Source organism: Bubalus bubalis, chromosome 3 (assembly GCF_019923935.1).
Source record: "Bubalus bubalis isolate 160015118507 breed Murrah chromosome 3, NDDB_SH_1, whole genome shotgun sequence".
NCBI classification, from domain to species: domain Eukaryota; kingdom Metazoa; phylum Chordata; class Mammalia; order Artiodactyla; family Bovidae; genus Bubalus; species Bubalus bubalis.
This window is the reverse complement of record NC_059159.1, coordinates 43355295-43377324: the sequence shown is the minus strand read 5'-3', so window position 1 is coordinate 43377324 and position 22030 is coordinate 43355295. Positions and strand designations below refer to the sequence as shown.

General features: G+C 38.2%; 1 protein-coding gene across 3 annotated transcripts in view; it reads left to right on the top strand.

The window, feature by feature from the left end:
- NLK (nemo like kinase) overlaps positions 1 to 22030 on the top strand; it is a 129718-nt gene that overhangs the window by 87127 nt on the left and 20561 nt on the right. For all 3 annotated transcript variants that reach the window (XM_025281010.3, XM_025281011.3, XR_003107992.3), the window contains exons 4-6: positions 14429 to 14535; positions 16008 to 16093; positions 20468 to 20677. In XM_025281010.3, coding sequence (XP_025136795.1) covers positions 14429 to 14535; positions 16008 to 16093; positions 20468 to 20677 — 403 coding nt within the window. The remainder of the gene's footprint in view (positions 1 to 14428; positions 14536 to 16007; positions 16094 to 20467; positions 20678 to 22030) is intronic.

Genomic DNA, 22030 nt, shown 5'->3' with positions numbered 1-22030 from the left:
TTCTGTTGGGTGCAGGACATTTGAAACCAGATCATCTGGACATAGAAGTAAGTTTTTCAGACCCGTTACGAAAGGGTATGTGTGCTTAGTTGCTCAGTCGTGTCCGACTCTTTGCAACCCGTGGACTGCAGCCCACCAGGCTTCTCTGTCCATGGGGATTCTCCAGGCAAGAATACTGGAGTATATTGCCATGCCCTCTTCGGGAGCATCTTCTCAACCGAGGGATCAAAGCCAGGTCTCCTGCATTGCGGGTGGATTCTTTACCATCTGAGCCACCAGGGAAGCCCTAAGAAAGGGTGGATAGGTCTAATTTGAGGACCCATTGACAGTAAGAAGCATGAGGCAGTTTATATGACTGATATGTGCATCTTTACCCTCTGAAGGGGTTAAGTGGGGATTGAAGAATTTGTCCCTTCTCTTCATTAATTAAAAAAAAATTGGAGAACTCTTCTCTCAAATATATATATTACATCCAGAAAAAGTAGTAACTATTTTGGTCATTAATTCTGCTTCTGTTCCTTGCTCTTAATGTCTGGGTTTGTGTATCTCTGCATTTATTTGCTATGGGGGGCTATGATGACAAAAGATTAGTAATCCCAGACTCTACTACCAGCCTTTGACAGATACAGAAACTTGCCTTTGCCTTCTGTAGGGCACTTTGAAAAGATAAGACTGAGGTTTGAAATAATATCACATATTCTAGGATCCTTTCTCTGTCATTGCATATGTGGTTATAGCTTTAGTGACAAGGACTCAGCGAACAGAATCTTCTGGAACAGGATGTAGAATGACAGCTTTCCAGTTTTCTGTTTTTGGTTGTTGTTGTTGTTGTTTTTCTTTTTTCATATGGTAGAATTGACTCTTTTTTTTTAATCAATTTAAAATTGTGAATTAAAGGTGGTTTTAATTTTTTTGATTTTTGACATTCTATACAACAAATTAGTTACCTTAAAAAGAAGAGGAATTTGCCTTAGCCTGGGAAAGAGGTTGTTATACTCAAGCATTTTAACACCATGACCTTTTATTCCATTGATTTCTATAGAGAAGCACAGGCATGCTTCAGAAAAGGTCAGTGATTCTAATTGAAGCACACACCAATTTTTTTCTAGTTGCAAAGGCGCCCATGCTTTTTGTTGCAAAAAAGATGATGAGATTTAGAGCTGACCATTTGTTACGAGAAAGCAATTTTCTCTGTGATGCATTGCTGTTTTTCTTTCATGTGGAAAGCATTGTTTGAAATCAACAATATCCAAAAACCAGATTTTTCCTTATTCATGCTATTTAATACCCCTCATTTTTATTTCTGAGGCCATACATATCTGAGATCTCAATTGAAATTTCCCTCTGTGGACCTGATTTTGAAAGAAAAAAAATGTGAGGAAAATGATACCTATTAAGTCTCACATATTTATGGTTAAAAGATTTTCCTTCCAACAAGAATGGCAGGATTTCAGAGTTAGTGCTTAACATGAGTTTAAGCATGTTATAACTGTCGTCATTGGACTTTTCATAGAAGAGAATCTGTGGCTTTAGGAACTAAAGTTGGCTATCTACATACTATAGTTGAACCAAAAATTCACTGTGTCCTTTTGGAAAAGTCACCTGATCTTCATATTTGTTCTAACTTATATTGCATGAAGATGGAAGACTTTCTTTTTTAAATGGTTGTTAAATTGTTGGCCGACATGTCTCCTACTTGATATTTAATATTGCAAGAGTTCTTTTTTATAATCTGGTTTAGTGTTGGTCTTTGTCCTGTATGAAGTGGAAGAAAGAATTGCCTGCGTTTTAATATCTGAAGCAGGGATTAAAATTGTGTTTTCAAAGCTTTCTGTCTATATTCATTCTGGAGGAAATAATTTGTGTTCTCCATTTTCTTCTCCCAACTCAGCTAAACCAGCTAAATACCCTTACTTTGCTTTCGGAAGCTTTTAACACATCATTAATAGTTTCTCACACAACCTCAGTTGCTCATTGCACATAGAGCATTAAATGTGTTCTCAGACTTCAGTTCAGCAGGCAGGTCAACCCACTATAGTTCTGAACTTTAGATGGTGAGAGTTTTTGAACCCGATAGGGTAGTTTTTAACATAAGACCACATCACAGATTTTCACACATATGCACACCTTGAGCTGTCCAGAATGGTTAACTCTCTATTATTAAAGTGCTTATATAGTAGTGCTTTCTTATGACATTTGCATAACCTTTATCTATAGCAATCATTTATTTGTAATAGTTTATAAACTCCCCTGATTCTTACTGACTCTAGGAGCTGGGTAATGAATTTATTCTTACCTTTATTCTCTTTTGTCTGAGAGGTGGACACAATCTAAGTCATAGACTGATAGGCAGGCTCAAACATGGGAATATGGAAAATTGACCATCATTGCAGGATTATTATATTAGGAAATAGACAAGCAAGTATCTCCCTTTCTTCTCCTTCAAAGCCTTGGTGGCTCCTCCAATATCTGTTCTTGGTTAGAGCCTAAATAACAGCACTCTAAAATCAGTCCCATTCTCTGCTCCTTCTCCTTACCATGCTCTCATCATCCGTTAGTTCTCCTGCCTGACAAAAGCGATCTTGAGCTCAGTGACTGTCATGTCATAAAATGGGAACAAGCTCCCTATCTTCTGTTTATTTCAAAATCTTTTGATCAGTCCAGGGCCAACCTTGTCAGCATTCTTGCTAGCTTGAGGTAATAGAAAATCTATCATAGTGGCAAAGAGCATGGAACCAGACAATCTAGATTTGAATCCCAGCTTTGCCTTTTACTTGTGTTTTCTTGGACAAGTTACTTAACCTCTCTGTGCCTCAATTTCCTGGTTAATAAAATAAAAATATTTAGTAGTGCCATAAAAAAGGCTGAGTGCCGAAGAATTGATGCTTTTGAGCTGTGGTATTGGAGAAGACTCTTCAGAGTCCCTTGAACTGCAAGATCAAACCAGTCAATCCTAAAGGAAATCAATACTGAATATTCATTAGAAGGATTGATACTGAAGCTCCAGTACTTTGGCCATCTGATGCGAAGAGCCAACTCATTGGAAAAGACCCTGATGCTGGGAAAGATTGAAAGCAGGAGGAGAAGGGGACGACAGAGGATGAGATGGTTGGATGGCATCACTGACTCATTGACATGAGTTTGAGCAAGCTCCGGGAAATGCAGAAGGACAGGGAAGCCTGGCGTGCTGCAATCCATGGGGTTGCAAAGAGTTGGACATGACTGAGCAAATGAGCAACAGCCACCCCATAGAGTTATTTTGAGGAATAAATTGGGATAGATAGTTAGAACAGTACTTAACAAGTGCAAAAAAGTAGTAAGGAAAGGCCTTATGGATGAAGTAGAACTTAGTGAAGTTGGAAGACAATAGAAACTCCTATGGACTTTGTGATGCAAAGTGCGCCAAGTTGGCTATGAACAGATGGTATAAGCAAGTCCTCATCACAAATGGACTTTCGTAATGGCTGATCAGTAACTACCTAGCTCATTTATAGAGAGGTGGTTTTTTTTTTTTTTAATGTTAACTGTTAATGAAGAGTGGGTTGTCAACCTCAGTACCTCATATTCTCTTACCTGGTCTCCTCTTCTAGCTTTAGTGTTTTTTTGGCATTTAGTTTTTTTTCAGCTCTTTGAAACACCTGTGTTTCAGGATGTATACAGAAAATATATTCTGTATACATCTCGCCGGCACCTCCAAGCCTTCCATCCAGACTGCATCCACATTATAGCTTTCTAACTACTTTTTCCATTACCTTAACCAAACTCTTCTTATTAATTAGAAAGACATAATTTCCTCCTTCAACCTATCATCCCACAACCACTCACCTTGGGTCTTCCCTGGTGGGCCAGTGGCTAAGACTCTGCACAAAGACTACTCCCCTGTTATGCCCTAAAGTAGTAGTCACATCTCCTAGTAGTAGTCCCTTCATGGCTACATAAAGATTACTTTGGCCTTAACATATTTTAGGGCTTCCCCCATGGCTCAGTGGTAAAGAATCCACCTGCAATGCAGGAGCTGTGGGTTCAATTCCTGAGTGGGGAAGATGCCCTGGAGGAGGAAATGGCAACCCACTCCAGTATTCTTGCCTGGGAAATTCCATGGACGGAGGAGCCTGGTGGGCTACAGTCCATAGGGTCACAAAGTGTTGGACACAACTCAAACGACTTAGCAGCAGTAGTGTATGTGCAAATCCTGAGGTTGTTTTAAAAGAACTGTTTCAAGTTCCAACTCCCAGTTGGAATTTTTTCCCCTCTGCTTTGAAGAGAGTTGCTATAGTAGGAACAACTTACTCACACCAGCTCTTTGAAACACCTGTTTCAGGTGATGCCAAAAAAAAAAACTAAAGCTAGAATCTAGTCTTTTCACCTCTATTACAAAATAAATATACCTCTAAAACTTCCCAGCTGGTGGGGAATAAAATGCTGCCAGGCTTCCCAACTATTAGAGGGTAATAATGAATAACAACAAAGCCATACCTCATTTGAGCCCCTGAAAAGCCTCATAACCCCATTATCATTCTCTTGAACTGCTTAACCTTCTGGTTAACCTTCTGGTTATTAGCCTCTTTAATCCAGGTGTGAGGATTTGGGGATGCTCATAGGGCTATTTATTTCATCTTTTTGTCCTATTCCACTGTTCTGACTTTATTTTTTAAGGTTGGTAGACACCAGGGAGATACGTGTTACATAGAGACCCAGAGGTTTCAGAAGTCACTAAATTTATCAGACTTGCCTTAATTGGAGGATATAGGGAAGCAGTGGGGATTTTAGCCACTTCATAGACCAGCTGAGTCTCCTGCTACCAACTCAATTTATTTGAGAGCAATACTTCAGGGAACTTAATAAACCTGTAGCACACTAGCACAAATCTGTATTTTAACCAGAGTACAATTTATGTACTACTTATTAATACATTGGTTTGCTCTGTGTATAATATATAATGCCATTATTAAAAGTTAAGTGCACTGAATTGTTGGTGTGGGTTTAATAATTACATGTTTAATTGACAGTTTTCCTCTTATTGATCCATCACTCAGAGGTGGCAAGAGAACCCAGATGATAGGTAATAGAATTAGGTTGAAGTGGCCTTTTTCCAAAGGAAATATGATATGCACAAGCGCAGCAGAGTTTTGTTTCCTGTGTGTGGTTCTGGATATGTGGTATACTAACCAGTTAGGGGATGCCGACCTAATAGTTAATTTTTGCCACCCTAAGGTCAAGTCTGAGAAACTCCAAGTGACTAGAAGTTCTTTACCAAAACCAGGAGTCCCATGGGTGGAGGTCTCACAGCGATTAACACTTTTAATTGCTCCCTTGAGTTTCCAGTCCTTCCAGAACCAACCCTCTCTCAAAAGTAGTATGCAATATGCCAAGAAAACTGCATGAGACCTGTTAATAAGTGAATATAATTTTCCTTTTCAGCAGTGATATCCTTTTAAGATTCTGATCTTAAGATCAGTACCTTAAAGGAACTTTTTTAATAGGTTGCCTGTTTTGTTTTGTTTTTTTCTTTTTAACTTAGATTCTTTTGGCTTTGCCTTGCGTAGGGAGAGGGAAATGTTAGGAGGAGATAAGAATAAAGTTACATGTTCTTCCCATAACAGTGATGATGGTAGCAGCAGCTATGTGTCAGACATTTATATGTGATTCACATACAGCATCTGGACCCAGCAGTAACCCAGCAGTGTAGTAGATGTCGTTGTGTTTCTTTTGTAAATGCAAAAACAAACTCAAGAGAGGTTATTTAACTTGTCTGATGTTACCAAGCCAGTAAGTGACCAAGTCGAGATTTTAACCTGGTCTTGAATTCCAAAGCCTACACCACACTGCCTCCCACTACCTAAATCTGTTTTAACTCTTCATTCTAAAAATCTGCCCTCTTCTCAAGTAGAATTATTTTGTTCACCTTTTTTGATGTTTCATCTATTGAAAGACAAAGCATAGGTTAAGAACAAAAGCTGGGGTTTAGCACCAACTCTCCTGTGTACTAGCTATGACTTCTGGCTAGTTTCTTCACCTCTCTAAACCTCTTTGCTTATTTGTATAATGGGAATGTTAATAGGACTTAGAGTAATTATGAATAGATGAGACAAATTAACTTTAAGCTGGAGGTCTGACACATAGAAAACTAAATAGCAGTTTTTTAAAATCAAGTTTCTGTGGCCATGTACATTAAAATCTTTTTGCTTCCTTCTTACTTTTTCTACCTGACTTTTACTTGTCAGTCTTAACAGTTTTCTAATCTCTTGAATGTTGCTTTGCATTCATTCATCTTTTTTCTCTGTTTTGTCATTGAGTTAGCATGCTCTCTACACCCCTCGGTACCCAGTCAGTGTTTATTGATGCTAATGATAATGGTTAAACAATGATGGTGTTGGCACCAGTCCTGCAGCCTCTGAGACTGCTCGAGTAATCATGACTTCCTAAAAACAGAGACAGACTCAATCATCTTTCTCATAATTGAAGGTCAGAATTTAATGTCAGCATTTGTTTCTGTGGTGATTATGTAGCTTTTTCTGTGGAATTACCTTTGACAGTTGGAGTAGTCGGGCTTTCTGGCATGAGACTGATTGTCATGCATTCTTAAATTACTTTCTAAAATAGATGCAGCATCATAAAGGTAGGTTAAACAAATATTGATCGTGGTACAGATTTGTTTTACTTGAAGCAAGAGGTCAGGGGAGGCCTACCATTGAGGGGCAGTTGACGACCAGACTCTATCTACATTAGTTCCCTAGTTTTCTTTCCATAATCCTTTTCGGCATCAAAGAACATTGTACAAAACTGTGTTTAATCCTAAACATGCCCCTCTTTTCTCTACCTTTCTGGTATCTCTAATATATTCCTACCTCATTTCTTTGATTCTCAGAAGATTTCTTATTTTTGCTTTTTCTGCTTCAAACTCTGTCCTCATAAACACATTTTATTCCACAGCAACCCTTTGTGGGTGTCCAGCAGGGTATCCTGCATGTTATATTGATATTTGGGCCCTATGCACTAACAACTCAGCTGCTAACACTGATGGGCATTATTCTAAAGGCTGAATTTTATAATTCAATAATGATAACATGCTTCCATAATTTAGAAATCCAGATTTTTTTAATAACAAAAGGAAAGAAATAGAAAAAATTTTAATAAAAAAAAGAAAAACTTTGTGCAAGAAAAAGAAGATTGTAAGCAGCTTAGAAGCAAAATTAATACCCTGTCTGTGGCAGATTTCATTTAGTAGTAATTATTTGTTACCATGTCTAATGTAATATATAAACTTATATTTTTAATTTAATCTCCCACTAAAATCTGTCCTATATTTCCAGCAATCTATAGTTCAGACTTGTTTTCTTCCTCATTTTCTTCTCAAGGGATACCACTACACAAAGTTAGCTGGAGCTTTACATATATATATATATATATACACACACACACACATTGACGTGCATATGCTAATTTTTTTGTGTTTTCCTTATCCATTTAAAGAAATAGAGAATATGAAGCTATTCAAGTAAGTGTGTATGGTTCGTTGGTATAGGAAAGTGTTAATTGTCAATTTTAGTTTTGTAGCTTAAGAAAGGTGAAATAAGGAGTTCCCTGGCAGTTCAGTGGTTAGGACTCTGCTCTTCCAATGCAGGGGGTGAGGGTTCAGTCCCCACTCAGGGGACTAAGTTCCCACATGCCACATGGCATGGCCAAAATATAAATTTTTTTTTAAAGGGAAAGAAGAAAGCAGTGTGAAAGGAATAAGATTTGAATGAAGTAACGCGGGAGAGAGAGAATGAGGTAGAAAAACTTGTATCCATCATTTTTTTTTAACCTTTGTTTTATTTTTCAGTTGCTGACAAAAGGAGTATCATTATTTAGCTTGTCAACCTGACATTCGTTCACCCCCAACGTAGATCTGTTGCATGGGAGTGGTACGAGGTTGTTAGGGGGATTAAATGAGGTGATCTGTATTAAGAGTAGCACATAGTATTCTCAAGGGTGCTTTATTTGAGGTTCTCACCTGTTAGTGACAGAACCAAGACTACAGTTCAGGTACTAGAGGAAATGGGTAAGAGTGTGGCAGTTACTTCAGACACCTTTGGATTCAGTTCCTTCCAAAAGGAAAGCCTAAAACTCAAAAAGAGAACAGTTAATTCTGTAGAATAACCTAAACTTGTGCTGTGAGAAATCAAAGAGATAATTCATAGCAAGTGCTTCCAAAGTGCCTCACATATAGAGGGAACTCAATAAATGTTCATTGCTTTTATTTTTGCTGTTTCTCGTGTATTTTTATTTATTTATTTATTTTTAATTCTTAAGGTGAACCATTTTAGGAAACCTAATGCATGACTTCCCTGGCGGTTCAGTGGCAAAGAATCCGCCTGCCAACGCAGGAGTTGCAAGAGACACAGGTTCCATCCCTGGGTTGGGAAGATCCCCTGGAGTAGGAAATGGCAACCCACTCCAGTATTCTTGCCTGAAAAATCCCATGGACAGAGGAGCCTGGGGGCTACAATCCATGGGGTCTCAAAGAGTTTGGACGCAACTGAGCACAATGCATGTATGTGTGTGTTTATAGATATAGGTAAATTGCCAATTAGAATGTGCATCTAATTAGAAGTTTAGTATGAGCCGAAGAAACCTGGATGGTTTCTCACATGTTTCTCTGAAGGTGTAAATCTCTGTAGTTATTGGCATTTAGCAATTCTAATAATTTAGAGGTTTATCTTTTTAGAAGAATGTGTCTTGGTTGTGCTGCTTTGCTTCTCGTAACTCCTCTTGGCCCTGTGATGGCAGATCTGCCTTATTCAGTCCCAGAACAGTGCCTGAGGGGCTTTACGAGATCCACAGCCATCACATTGTTGTGATCTTTGAGTGAATCTGTTGTTATTGCTTGTTTGATTGTCCACCTGCTTTGGTAGGCTATGAACTCAGTTTTGGCAGTGATGCTCTTACACTCCATCACATTTTCAGTGCCTAGAATGGAGCCCATGTCTGGCACATGCTGCTATTCTGGGTATTTGTTGGAGAACAAGGAGAGTGACTTCTCATTTGAAGACACATAGTGAGGGAGGGATTCTAAAAGCTCCATCATGTAACCCAGTCCTGAATTTGATTTTTTTTTGGAATCTGGTTTTTTTCGAGGTGCAAAGTAGGTCCGTCTTAGGAATTTAATTTTCTCTCTTGACAGTAAACAGAGTGAGGCAGAATTTCACAGAAAGGGTCCGACTTAGGGATCATTACAATCTAGGTGTGAATCCAAGCTCTGTGTCAGCAGCTTAACCTCTCCCAGCCTCGATGTGCTCATATCTTAATAGAAATAGTTACAAATTAGGTATTATACACAGGGATTAAATGAGGTGATAAAGTGGCACATAAGTAGCTTCAACAGGAAGTTAGTTTCCTTTCTCCTTTTCTTCTCCTCATAGCACTTAATTAAAAGTAATTCAACTTTTCTTTATTGCAAAGTAGTGTGCATGCTGTGTGACCTGTGGTTAAGAAATGGGAATAGTAGGCAAGCAGGAAGCAGCTTTGTGGGAATAGAGCGCACGCTGGGCTGGGAGTTTGGAAGCATAAGGTAGTAAGGCTTTTTGCAAACTTGGAATGTGACCTTGGGTAAATCCCATAACCTCTCTGTGACTAAGTTTGTGTTTCTGTTAACTGATGTTCTCCATTGACTAGTAATATTTGAGAAGGCAGTGAAGGGACTGTTTTCTATCCCGTTATATATAAAGAAGTTTCTGAAATGTCAGTATTACCAAAAAAAAACCTACACAAAATTAACTCTTTAAAACAACACAGAAACACTTGTGCCTCTTGGGCACCTTTAGGTATCAAAAGCTGCTACCGTCCCCCGCCTTGCATTTCTAATTGTTAATTTGCATCATTCGTTTTTCTGAAGCAAATCAGTACATTTTGAAATCCATATTTCATGGAGCTACTTAACTAATTGCTGCAATCAGCAGCAATTTATTTTATAGCAGGGCTGTTCAAATCACTGTGAGGTTGGCATACCATGCACAGTGTGTTTTTTACAACCATATTTTTAATGATGAGTTTTAATAAGGGAGAATGGTTAATCTGCTAATATTCTCCTGAAAGTCCTAACTTTGGTCCTGTGGTTTACCGTTACCCAGTGCTAACTTTAAAGGCTATAGCAAAGTCAGTGACCCAGTGGGTGCACCAGCTGTTGGAGAGGCTGTCCCATTTAGAAGGACAGAGAGAGGGAAAGAGCACCTTTTTTTCTTCTTATTTGGAGACCCTCATTAAATTACTCAGAAACAATAATCAGATAGCTGCTGTTCAAGTTAATGGCACCTCCGAGTCCCTGTCAAGAGAGCTTTATTTAATGTGCGACAGACCTGGAGTGGTGCAGGTGCCTTTTCAGGCCCTCATTTAATTTAAGCTGCTTTAGTTGGCATGGCAACTAGTTGAGACATCTGGGAGACATTATGTTGGGGATTGAAACTTTAGAGGATTTCTGCTAGAGCAAAGCAGAAACCTTATCATAAAGTAGTGTGTGTTGCTTCTAAATTTCTGCAGCTCTGTTGTTCAGTCGCCAATTCAGGAATTGTATTTTTCCAGAGAAGTAAAATTTTTAAAGCTTGGCCTGGCCATTGGGTTATTTTCTGTGAAGAAAAAATTTGCTTTGTCCCTGAGGTGAAACATATTTATTTCAACCCTGAAGAATTTATTTTGCCAAACTAAAGCTTGACAAAACTTACTCTATGCAGAGTGGCTGTTTTAATCACTTTGTAAAAAGTATACTTTTAAAATTTCTCAAACTTTTATGTTTAAAAGATATTAGAGGAAGGGAAGTATTTCTGCACAAAGGTAAATGAAATTGTCAAGGTAGACTGTGCTATATGTGGTTTTCCCTGGATTTTCTGATTAAATTAAGAGATTATTAAACACTACCCTCATGTTTTTTTTTTTAACGCTGTCATCTTCTCAAGAAGCAGAGATATGAAAGTAACACTCATTTAAACTCTTGCTTAAATATTATAACAGGAGATTGAATGAAAGGTTTTTTAAATTCACAGATCCTGAGGACAAGAAACATGATAATCTGGTCATTTGTGTTTAGCAGAGGGAGTACCTGCTGGTTTATATTTTGTAAGAAATTATGCACATAATGTGCTCTTAGTATAGAAGAATTGACTTACTATTTGAAGTCATCCTTTATATTCATTTTGAACACCTTGTCTTTCAGGTTCATTTTGGTTTGGGAGTGTTTGTTTTGTTTTTGCTGTCTGTTAATACTTTGCTCTGTATTAGTATTGTTGGTCAAAATGGTTCAACATTATCAATTCAGATCTAGTAGGTCTAGGGTGGGAACAACACCCTGATCTGGAAGTACTTGTTTCATAATGCTAAGTTAAACATAAGAGTGTTTTCTAAAATTAGTAATTATTTGTAAAATATCTGGTTAGAATAGTACCCATTCCAGCCAGACAATGTTTTCTTTTTCCCTTTTCTTTGAAAATGTAGTCACTGTTAGAAGAAAGCATATGACATTATTTCATGCTTATTCTGTTTTTGGCTTTTGTATCAGTTTGTTCCTTTTATAAGTCAAAGCAAGATTTTTCAAGTGCCAGCACCATGAATTCAATCAACCTGATAACTTGAAAATTAAGATGTTTTCTCTCTGCTGTTTGCATGCATACCAACTGTCACCAGTAACAGTAAAGATTCTGGCATCGCAGCTTGGCTGCCTGTTTTGTAGATATGTGAGACAGAATAGAATATAACCTGCTCTTCACTTCCATGCAAGAACTTTTCAATCCTGGCAGGAAGAAGAAAATTGTCAGTAAACTCAGAAGACATGACTGACATCCCATACAGATAAGTACTCTGTTCAGGAGTTTTCTTTTCCTGAGTAAACCACAAGTTGACGATACAGGGATGTCAGTTGTGAAGTTTTTCTGTGTTTGCTCTGTTGTTCTGTTTTTTCCCTGTGTAATGTTCCTTTGTTTTCATCCCTTGAGATTTCTGGAACCAACTCAGGAATATGAGAACCTCTGATTAAGGCTTAATGGTGCAAATAGAAAATTTTTTCCCCTGTCTCTATCCTATGATTAAGATTTCCCAGTTGGGGGTGGGGGGGGCGGGGGGACTTTTTAGTATATACAAGAGGGTTAATATCCTTAATATGTAAGGCACTTCTATAAATAAAATTATCACTCCAGTAGAAAACTGAGTTAAAAAAAAGAAACACTTCTCTCTCTTCACTCCTCCTCTCTTTTTTCTCCTCTCATACTCACACATATATGTGGCCAATAAACATGTAAACAGTTTCCATCTGAAAACAACATTTGATAAAACACAGAACTTTATTGCTAAAATCCTTCCTACAGTCCCCAAAAATTCATACTGGAAGAGGCAGAAACCTCTACTGGCAGTAATGAGAACCCAGAAGCAGGTTACTTCTTGCTCAGAACATCAGAGCAGCTAAGGAACTGAGGGCATCAGGTATCTTAGAAAGTAGGGATGCACGTAGGTCTAAACCCAGAGTTGCTTTCAGGCCTTCGTTAGAAGTAGTAAAGACGTCAGGTGTCTTTTCCTATCCCACAGGAGACCAAGTAAAGCCTTACTCCCTGGTGACAGCAGGAGCTAAGCTGTAGTGTCTTTGGCTCTTCCCTGCTCTTACAGAATATCTTGGACATGTTATTTTGAGCCGTCAGTGAGTCATCCATTGGAGATGATGAGTAGACAGTTAAATATACAAGGCTGGACTTAAGGCAAGAAAATTACTAGAGATGTAAAGTTGGGAGTCGTCAGCATGGATGTTTATTTAAAGTCATGGGACTCTCTTCGATTACCCTAGAGAGTGAGTATCTGAAGAGAAGAGGACCAAGCCCTGGGGCATTTCAGCAGTAAATGGTTGGGCAGGAGCACCAACAAAGGGAATGAAAGGAAACAAAAAGAAAGGGAGAAGGAAAGTCAGAGCTGAATGTTCCAGTAGCCATTTGGAGGAAATGCCTCACAAAAGAGGGGTTGGCCGACTATGTATGTCAGCTGTTACCAATTTTTCATTCTCCCTATGCCCAAGTTGTCCCTTTTCCTACTTGTTTGCGCTGAAAAATTAAATTAGAAGTGTTTTTAAGTCCCCAAATAATAATCACTTACTACAAGAGACTTTTTAAAGCTCAGAAAGGTAAGATACAAAACCTCATGTCACTTTTTTGAAAATGTAAGTTATGTCCAGCACTTACCCTTCCAATGAACATGCCAGTGCTGAAACAAGAGCCCCTGCCCTGGATCCTTTTAGTTTTTTATAGCTAATGGTGAGCACCCAAAGACTCCAGCCTCCATAATATCTTTCTCATAGAAGAATTTTAGGATCTGAGGAAATACGTAAGAAAGCAGACTAACTCTGCTGTCTTTTGTCTTGCCTTTCCCCGCTTTCAGGTGCACAGGGCCGGGGAGGAAGCCTTAGTGTTTTACTCAGAAAGTGAAACTTTTACAAGGTGTCAAAAGTATTGGAATACAGTTGATTTACAATGTTGTGTTAATTTCTGCTGTATAGCAAAGTGAATCATTCATAATATACCCACCCTTTTTTAGATTCTTTTCACATATAGAATGTGTCAAAAGAATTTAAATCCTGTAAGAGCCTCCTAAACTCAAAGGCCCTCTTCCCTTGTCTGAAGGAAGCTTTTAAATCATAAAACTTGCCTAAAATTTTAAGGAGTTGTTACTGAAGGCAGGGGTAAGTCATGAATCTGTCCTTTCTAGATAAGCAAAAGACGGTGTCTTTACCAAGAGAATTCCACATCTCCATTACTGCCTGGGCCCTAGCCTTCGATCATCTGCCTCATGTTGATTGTGCAAAACCCTGAGGAAATACTGAGTACAAAGCATAGGAAGCTTAAAATTAAGTATGGGAGGTATACATGTATAACAAGTTAAATAATAAAAGTTCAGTTGTGAAGACTGTAGAGACTGAGATATGAACTAACGATTTTGCATGTTTTTCGGAGTACCATGCTTTACAAAGTAACCGAAGCCACTGTTAATGGATGGATTACATCTTTTGCTTTGGTGCCATGGTGGCCTAGCGTGAGACCAGCACTCTTTCTTGTTTGGATTCAGAGGACACTCCAGGAACATGTCTGAATAGACCCTGAGACTGCGAGAAATGTGAAATGAATCTTCACATTTCTCCTGATCTGGCTGTCTTTGAAAATATTTACCCTTATTTTTCTCTTTTGTAGTGCTAATTATAGTCACTTGATTGTTAACTTCTAACTTTTTAAAATTATTTCATTTTGGCAGTGTTTTCATCTTAGGAGGGCTAGAATTGTCATCTCTTTTCATGCTGTCCTAAAGCTTTCTTTCCTTAAAGCTCTTTCCAGCCTTAAAAAGAGAAGTTATTTATTTAGAGTTGGTACCTAATTTATAGGGTTTGGGGGCTGAATTCTCTGAACTCTCCTTAACTAAAAATCTCAAGATATGTTGTCACAGAACTGATGCAGAGTGACCTGCATAAAATTATCGTCTCTCCTCAACCACTCAGCTCAGATCATGTCAAAGTTTTTCTTTATCAGATTTTGCGAGGTAAGACTTTCTCTGTGAAGAAAAAGGTAGTGTCACTGTATAAATGAAATGTTTTGCTCTTCATTTGAACTAACCTGACCTTCCAAGGCTAACTTCTTGCCTAACAACTTTTTTTCTTCTGACCAAAGTATATTTAATACTCTCTATCCTTGATGTTAAATAAGAAGCTTTTAAGGGTAGCCAGATGGTTTTTTTCAGTGATGGAAGAGAAGGTCCTTTCTAATTCATTAGGTAGTCAAGGGGGTTAATCTCGGGGGGTACATAAGCAGGATGTTTTGCCACAAAGCTTCCACTGAACAGCCTTTAGTAGGAGTATGTGGCTGGCATCAGATGATTAACTGAAAAGGAACTGTGTTTCCTATGGATGACATACATTCTTTAAGCCGGCAGTAGGTGGGCCTGGTCTGAGAGTTGGCAGGCATGCCTGAGTTCCACTCTAGAAAAGCAAAATGACTTTTAAAGTCAAAGCGTGGAGAAGACTGACAGAAACAGCCAACTAACTCACTCTCCAGCCTGGCTCATTAAAGAGCACTGACGTGATGGAGAAACATTTTGGGCTGGCATTGTTGGAGCTTCCTCTGGCCATCAGGTGTGTCCTTCAGAATTTTGGCATTACACCTGTTTAAAGCTGAAACAGTTTTCTTACCTAGTAAAATTTTTTCTCCCATAGGATTCAAAGAATTAAGACATTCCTTATAAAAATTGAAAAGCATCTGCCAAAGGAATTAAAACACATGCACAGTGTTAAAACTAGAAAGTTCACCTTCTGTAGATTTGTTGATATTTGGGAGTGGGGGAGGTGGCAGAAGGAAGATACTGGATAGAGGATCTTCTTTAACATTGCAGAAAATGTGATTTGCTTCAGTTTATTCAGAAGTCTCAGCCTTGAAGCTGTGCCTTTTACCTAGCACTGCTAAAGCCCACAGACTTTATAAAGATATCAAAAATATTTTTAAAGTAATTAATTACCTTCCTGATTCTCAGTGGTAGAGAGTACTACCAACAGACCTGGGCAAGTTTCTGAATTTTGTCTCATCAGTGAAAATCTGTCCTGGAAAAGGCTTGCTGTTGGTTAATGGGAACTATTTTGTGGCAGCAGCTCACAATCAGCTTGAGAGTGTCCAGAATATCCAGAGCTCCAGGAGCCACACTTAGAAACTGTTCAAGGTTATTGGTCTGGTCAGCCTTAACTCCAGGGCTTGGAATGCTTATCTGTACTTAAACCTACATAATCTTTCAAATTATAGACATTATCTCTAGACTGTGCAAACCTTTGATGACATTTTATTTTACTGTAGCAAAATTACAGTTTTTTGAGGTAGGACTAAGTCAAGCTTTTAATAATGTTCATTATGCAGTTATTTAGAGAACAATTTAAAATCCTGTACTCTTGTTTCTATGGTTTTCCCCCAAATCATTGGTTGAGTAAAAGGAATTAAATATCTGCAGTTAAATTCTGTTTGTTATTTCAGGTTTGAAATATCTCCATTCAGCTGGCATTTTACATCGAGACATTAAGCCAGGGAATCTCCTTGTGAACAGCAACTGTGTTCTAAAGGTAGCTTTTCATTTTATTTAAACATCTAGGAAACAAGTGGAATGTCAGACTGTGTTTAAGAACACGTTTTTGTGAAAGAAATGGTTAAATTTATTTTCATCACTTTACCAGAAATTAAAGAACCCAGTGTTCTCCACCAGTATCACTAGTCATGGACAAAATAGTAACTTAATTTGTAGTCTTGGCTCATGGTTTCTTCATGATATTTTGCACATATTTTGGTAACATTGGAATCAGAATTGCAATGTGACTAGAAAGAAGACTAGAGAAGGTGATTTCTTTTCAGCTTGTTCCATTACAAAGAAAGTGTATATCAGAAAAAAGATTGGAAGACTAGTAAGCATCTATTTACATGACAATCAAGTATGGTTTTTAAGAAGACTGTATGTTTTTGCACAGCTGATGTTTTTATATGCTGTTTGCCTGAGGCAGCAAAGTAGGGAAATAGAAACATTTAAAAGTGAAAATACTAAGCCAGAAAAGGGTCAAAGGTATTTCCACAGTATGTAGTGGCCAATCCTCAGTTACTCCTCTGAAGGGGTATTGATTTCAGGGTTTATTATGGTTAGCAGCCCCCATATCTCAAGACATCAATTTCAGTTTTACTCTCGCTGCAGTACCACCCCCATTGTCTTTTGTTAGAGTGGCTCACAAATAGCAAAATCCACATGTGTGCATTGCCCTCTCCCTAACAGAAATGTGTCTTAACAGACCTCCTAAATAGTGAAGGGCCCACCATATCTTTCCTCTGGTAAGGTAAGGGCCTTAAGAGGTAAGGGCCTTCCTAGAGCTGAGTCATCTCTGTGAAAGCAAATTAAAATTCCACTTATTTTATGAGTGGCTGCAGTATTATATGGTGCTTCAGTCTACAGTAAATATTCTTAACATTTCAATTGATATATTTGAAAAAGAAAAGAACTGTTTATAAACGTTGCCTACTTTAAATGTAATCAACTGTCATTAGTACTTATCCTGTTGGCAGTTAAACTAAACCTTAAAACTAAGCATATAAATGAATTTCATTTTTTATTTTAAATGCTTTCTTTAAACTGTGGGCCAGTTTTCTTTAAAAGCTAGTGTGTTAAACTGCTTTTGAATAAAAAAAAAAAAAATCTCCCTTCACTCTATATATGAAGAACTCTGCTCCTGTTTTAAGTCTAGAAAGATTAAAAACACCTATTTTTCATATTTTCCTTGAAAACATCTAATATTATACTTAATTCTTTTGTTTCCACAGATAATTAATTATCCCCAAAACCATTAAAATAAAAACTACCAAAGTAAATTTTCCTTCTATAGGTCATTGAGTTCACTCCCCTGCCGCTTTTCACTGTGGGACTGCCCTGGTGGTCCAGTGGCTAAGACTGTGAACTTTCAATGCAGGGGGCCCAGGTTCAATCTGTAGTCAGGAAACTAGATCCCATTTGCCACAGCTAAGACCCAGTGCAGCCCAATAAATTAATTAAAAAATAAATAAATAAAAAGAGCTGTAACCAGGCTTCCCGGGTGGCTCAGTGGTATAGAATCCACCTGCCAATGCAGAAGACACAGGTTTGATCCCTGCTCTGGGAAGATCCCATGTGCTATGGAGCAACTCAGACTGTATGCCACAACTGTTGAGCCTATACTCTGGAGCCCCGGAGCCACACCTTCTGAGCCCATGTGCTGCAACTGCTAAAGCCCACACACCCTAGAGCCTATGCTCTGCACCAAGAGAAACCAATGTAATGAGAAACCCAGGCACCACAACTAGAGAGTAGCCCCTGGTCACCTCAAGTACAGAAAAGCCCACGCAGCCACGAAGTCCCAGCACAGCCAAAAACAAATAAATATAGTAGTAGCAAACTGTTAAAACACAGTGTGATGAACATCTTCAGACCTTATCTCCATAACCCATTGTAATTCTTTTTTTAAAATAATCAAAAACCTTAGAGTCAGAAATTCTTTGACTTATGCAGACCAAGTCACTTATATGACAGTTTAAACCAGTTTCTGCTTATTTCAGTTTCTGGTTGGAAAACTTCACAAAGCTTTTGTGTAGAGCCTGTCATGCTTGATGCCATTAACTACTTGCAGTCCATTTTCTAAATTGTCTTTTATGGTGTTGTAACCTCCAGCTACATGAAAGAGTAACTAAAAGAAAATGTCATTTATGAATAAACAACATACAGGTCAGAACAAATTGAAATTTTGCTCTGCTCCTTTAACTTGTCTTAGCAGCCTACTTTTAAAAGCCAGAGTAGATTGCCAATCTACTGATGCTAATTCTCTCTTCTCAAATGTAAAAATTCGTAGAAAATAATTATGACAAACATTTTTAAAAATCATCCTTTCAGATTGAGAATCTATTTTGTTTACTGTTAGGCACAAAGCAGATAATTTTGCTGGAAATTGCAATATCTTTTTGGTTACCTGATCATATAAGCTTCTTACTTTGGATTTAGCCTGTCTTCAAGATAAATTGCCAAAAAATGAATCCAGATTTTTTTTTTTTTTTTTTTTTTTTTTAAACAAAAGGCTTGCTTTATAAGAGAAAACATTTTCTGTTGGGTAAGGTGGTGTTTTGTTTTGTTTTAATACCAGAGAAATAAAGTGGATTTTTAGTTTGTTTTGTTTTATTTTAAAAGATAGCCTAAAAATGTTTGGTCAAGTAATAGAGTTTTAAAATATTATATGTTATTTGAACACCAGTCTTTGGGAGGATTTGATAAACAACATATGCCTGTTTTCCTTTTTGGTATAGTTTTTCTGTGTGGTCTGAAAATTTACTTTCATTTTAAGTTTTAAAGATGTTTGTTTCATACTGATTTGTCCCCACATATAGACCTGCATTCATTTGATGTGACCAGACATAGTAGATTAGAGATAAAAAGAGAAGATTGCAAAAAATTCGGGGTAAAATATGGTTTCTTTAAAGCAGTAGTTTTCCAATGTTTTTTTAAGCTACGAGATCCTTTTTTCAAATAAAATATTATGGTAGGACCTCAACGTAGAATGCAGATAAGTATTATTTTGTCAGTTATATTAATAATATTGACTCAGACTTAATCAATGAGAACACTGGAGCTTAGATGGTCATTCCTCTCTTATCTCTTCCTCAATGCTCCCAGTTTCTGTTTTGGTTGCCCAGTATCAAGAAAGCCTCAATCCCTGAAAATAAGCAGAATTTGCTGGCGGTGGCACTGCTGCCGTTCACTAACAGCTCACCTTGCAGCCTCCAAAACCTTTTCACTTAAACAGAAAGCGCAAGACTTGCCTGGTGGTCTAGTGGTTAAGAATCTGCCTGCCAGTGCAGGCATGGCTTCGATCCCTGGTCCCTGGTCCCGGAACTAAGATACCACGTGCTGCAGGGGAACCAAGCCCATGTGCCATAACTAGAGCCTGTGCTCTGCAGCAAGAGAGGCCACTGCAGTGAGAAGCCTGCACACTGCAACGGGAGAGTAACCCTCACTCTCCACAACTAGAGAAAAAAAAGCCTGTGTGCTGCAACAAAGACCCAGCACAGCCAAAAATAAACAGAAAGCGCAAGAAAAGATTTATTCCTAGGTTTGTAGGCAAACTAACCAGTCTTTCTCATTTACCATTATGTCTCCAAGTTCTAGCACACTGCCTAAAATAGGCATTCAATTAATTAAATGTTTATGGCATGAAGAATTGAAGGGACCTGTTAGCATTGGTATTCTACAGTGTGCTGCTTTTTGACATATTCACACATTGGATTGTGAATTAGTATTTTAAATATTTATAGATTCATGTGAAATTTAGGTAAAATGTTCATGGAACTCCTGAAGTACCTCAGGATTCAGCAGGACTCTGTTTGAAACCCATAGCTTTGAAGAAATTTTACTGTGTATATTCCATAAAGATAGTGAACATATGGGAATTCCCTGGTGGTCTAAGTGGCTGGGACTTGATGGCTTCACTGCCAAGGCCTGGGGTTCATCTCTGATCAGGGAGCAAAGATCCCACAAGCCATGCAGTGCAGCCAAAAACAAACAAAAAAATAGTGAACATAGTTAGCTCAGGAGGTCTTTTTTTTCCCTTATGATATCTTCCTCCATAAGCAGCCTTGAAAATAAATTAGCTTGGTTTCTTCATTAAACCTAAAAGTATACATTCATTAAAAACAAATGAAAAGTGCAAAGCTTGTCTTTACGATAATTCTGTATAGAAATATGGAAGTTTGAGACTTTCTTCCCTCTCATCCAAATAATATCAAAATACACTGACACAAATGTACTCCACCTGTGTCACTGAAGACTTTGCAAAGTTCAGAGGTCTGTCAGGTTTTGGTTTTTTATTATTTTGTTCTCCTATTCCACTTGTAAATATATTTGTCTATTTGACAACATTCTGATAATCTATTCTGTTTAGATTTGTGATTTTGGATTGGCCAGAGTGGAAGAATTAGATGAATCCCGTCACATGACTCAGGAAGTTGTTACTCAGTATTATCGGGCTCCAGAAATCCTGATGGGCAGCCGTCATTACAGCAATGCTATTGACATCTGGTCTGTCGGATGTATCTTTGCAGAACTACTAGGACGAAGAATACTGTTTCAGGCACAGAGTCCCATTCAGCAGGTATGATTTCACTTTAGGCTTTAGGAACTTTCAATTCTATTACAGATTTAAAGGAAAAACCATCTTGCGCACATCTTGGGCTTATTCACTGTACTGTCTAAATTGCTTTTAGCAAATTCAAGTTCTCTTAAAATCAGAAAGTTATGAAGATTACAGAGAGATTGATTTTGTAGCCTACGAGCCTATTAGAGGGAACGTTGACTTTATTACACGCACTGATGCATGGCAGCAGACTCCGCTGTAAGAGTTTGCACAGGTGTAATCTTCAGTGGTTCAAGAGCCTCTGTTCTTACTGAAAGGATCTGACTCGAAAATGTATTTGGTGACTTAATGTACTTACACTTTGTGCTTAGAATACAAATTTTGAGTGTTGACTTCTTTAAATATGAACATTTAGAACCCTTTCCAACCTTTCCTGGACTAAATTATTTAAATATGGCAGAGAATATCAGAAGCTGATTAAAATGTTGGAAACCATTTGTGGTACTTTAACTGTCTGCCTTTATAAACTAATTTATTACTACCCACATTTTCTTTGGTCTAATTCTTAAGTATTTTTTATTCATAAAAATTTTAACAATCTTGTTTGCATGAGAAGAATGTAACAATGGTGAGTCAGGCTGTACAATCCAGTTGGTGGATTCAAATCCTACTCTGCCACTTGCTATCAGTCAAATCCTGGACAAGTTAAACTGTTCTGAGGATTGTTGTGCAGGATAAATGAAGTAGTAGAGCCAAAACTAAGGCCTGGAGTCTGGTAAGCACTCCATAAATGTTAGCAATTATGATGGTGGTGGCGACGGTGTGCCAGGGTATGAGGGATACAGCTGTAAATAAGACAAAGCTTTCTGAAACTTTCATGTGAGACAGAAAATAAATAAGTATGGGGGGCTTCCCTGATGGTCCAGTGGTTAAGGCTCTGCACTTCCAGTGCAAGGGACGTGGATTTGATCCCTGGCCGGGGAACTAGGATCCATATGCCTCAGAGCATCTAAGCCTGTGAGCCACAGCTGCTGAGCTCATGACCCACAACTAGAGAGCTTGTGCACCACAGTGAAAGATCCCAGATGATACAAACCAAGACCTGACGTGTTCAAACAAATATCTTTTTAAAGAAAATAAATATAATCCCAAGTAATGATAAGTACTACCAAAAAGAATTAAACCAGGTTAGGGATAGAGAATGATGATGGAGCCAGAGCAGTGCTAAAAAGCCATCTGAAGGAGTAACATTTGAGGAGAGACTCAAGTGAAATGAGGGAGCAAGATATCAGGGACAAATATTCCCGGCACAGGGACAGCCAGAAGGTGCCTGGATGGAGGTGACACCAGGGGCACACCAGGGACAAAAGG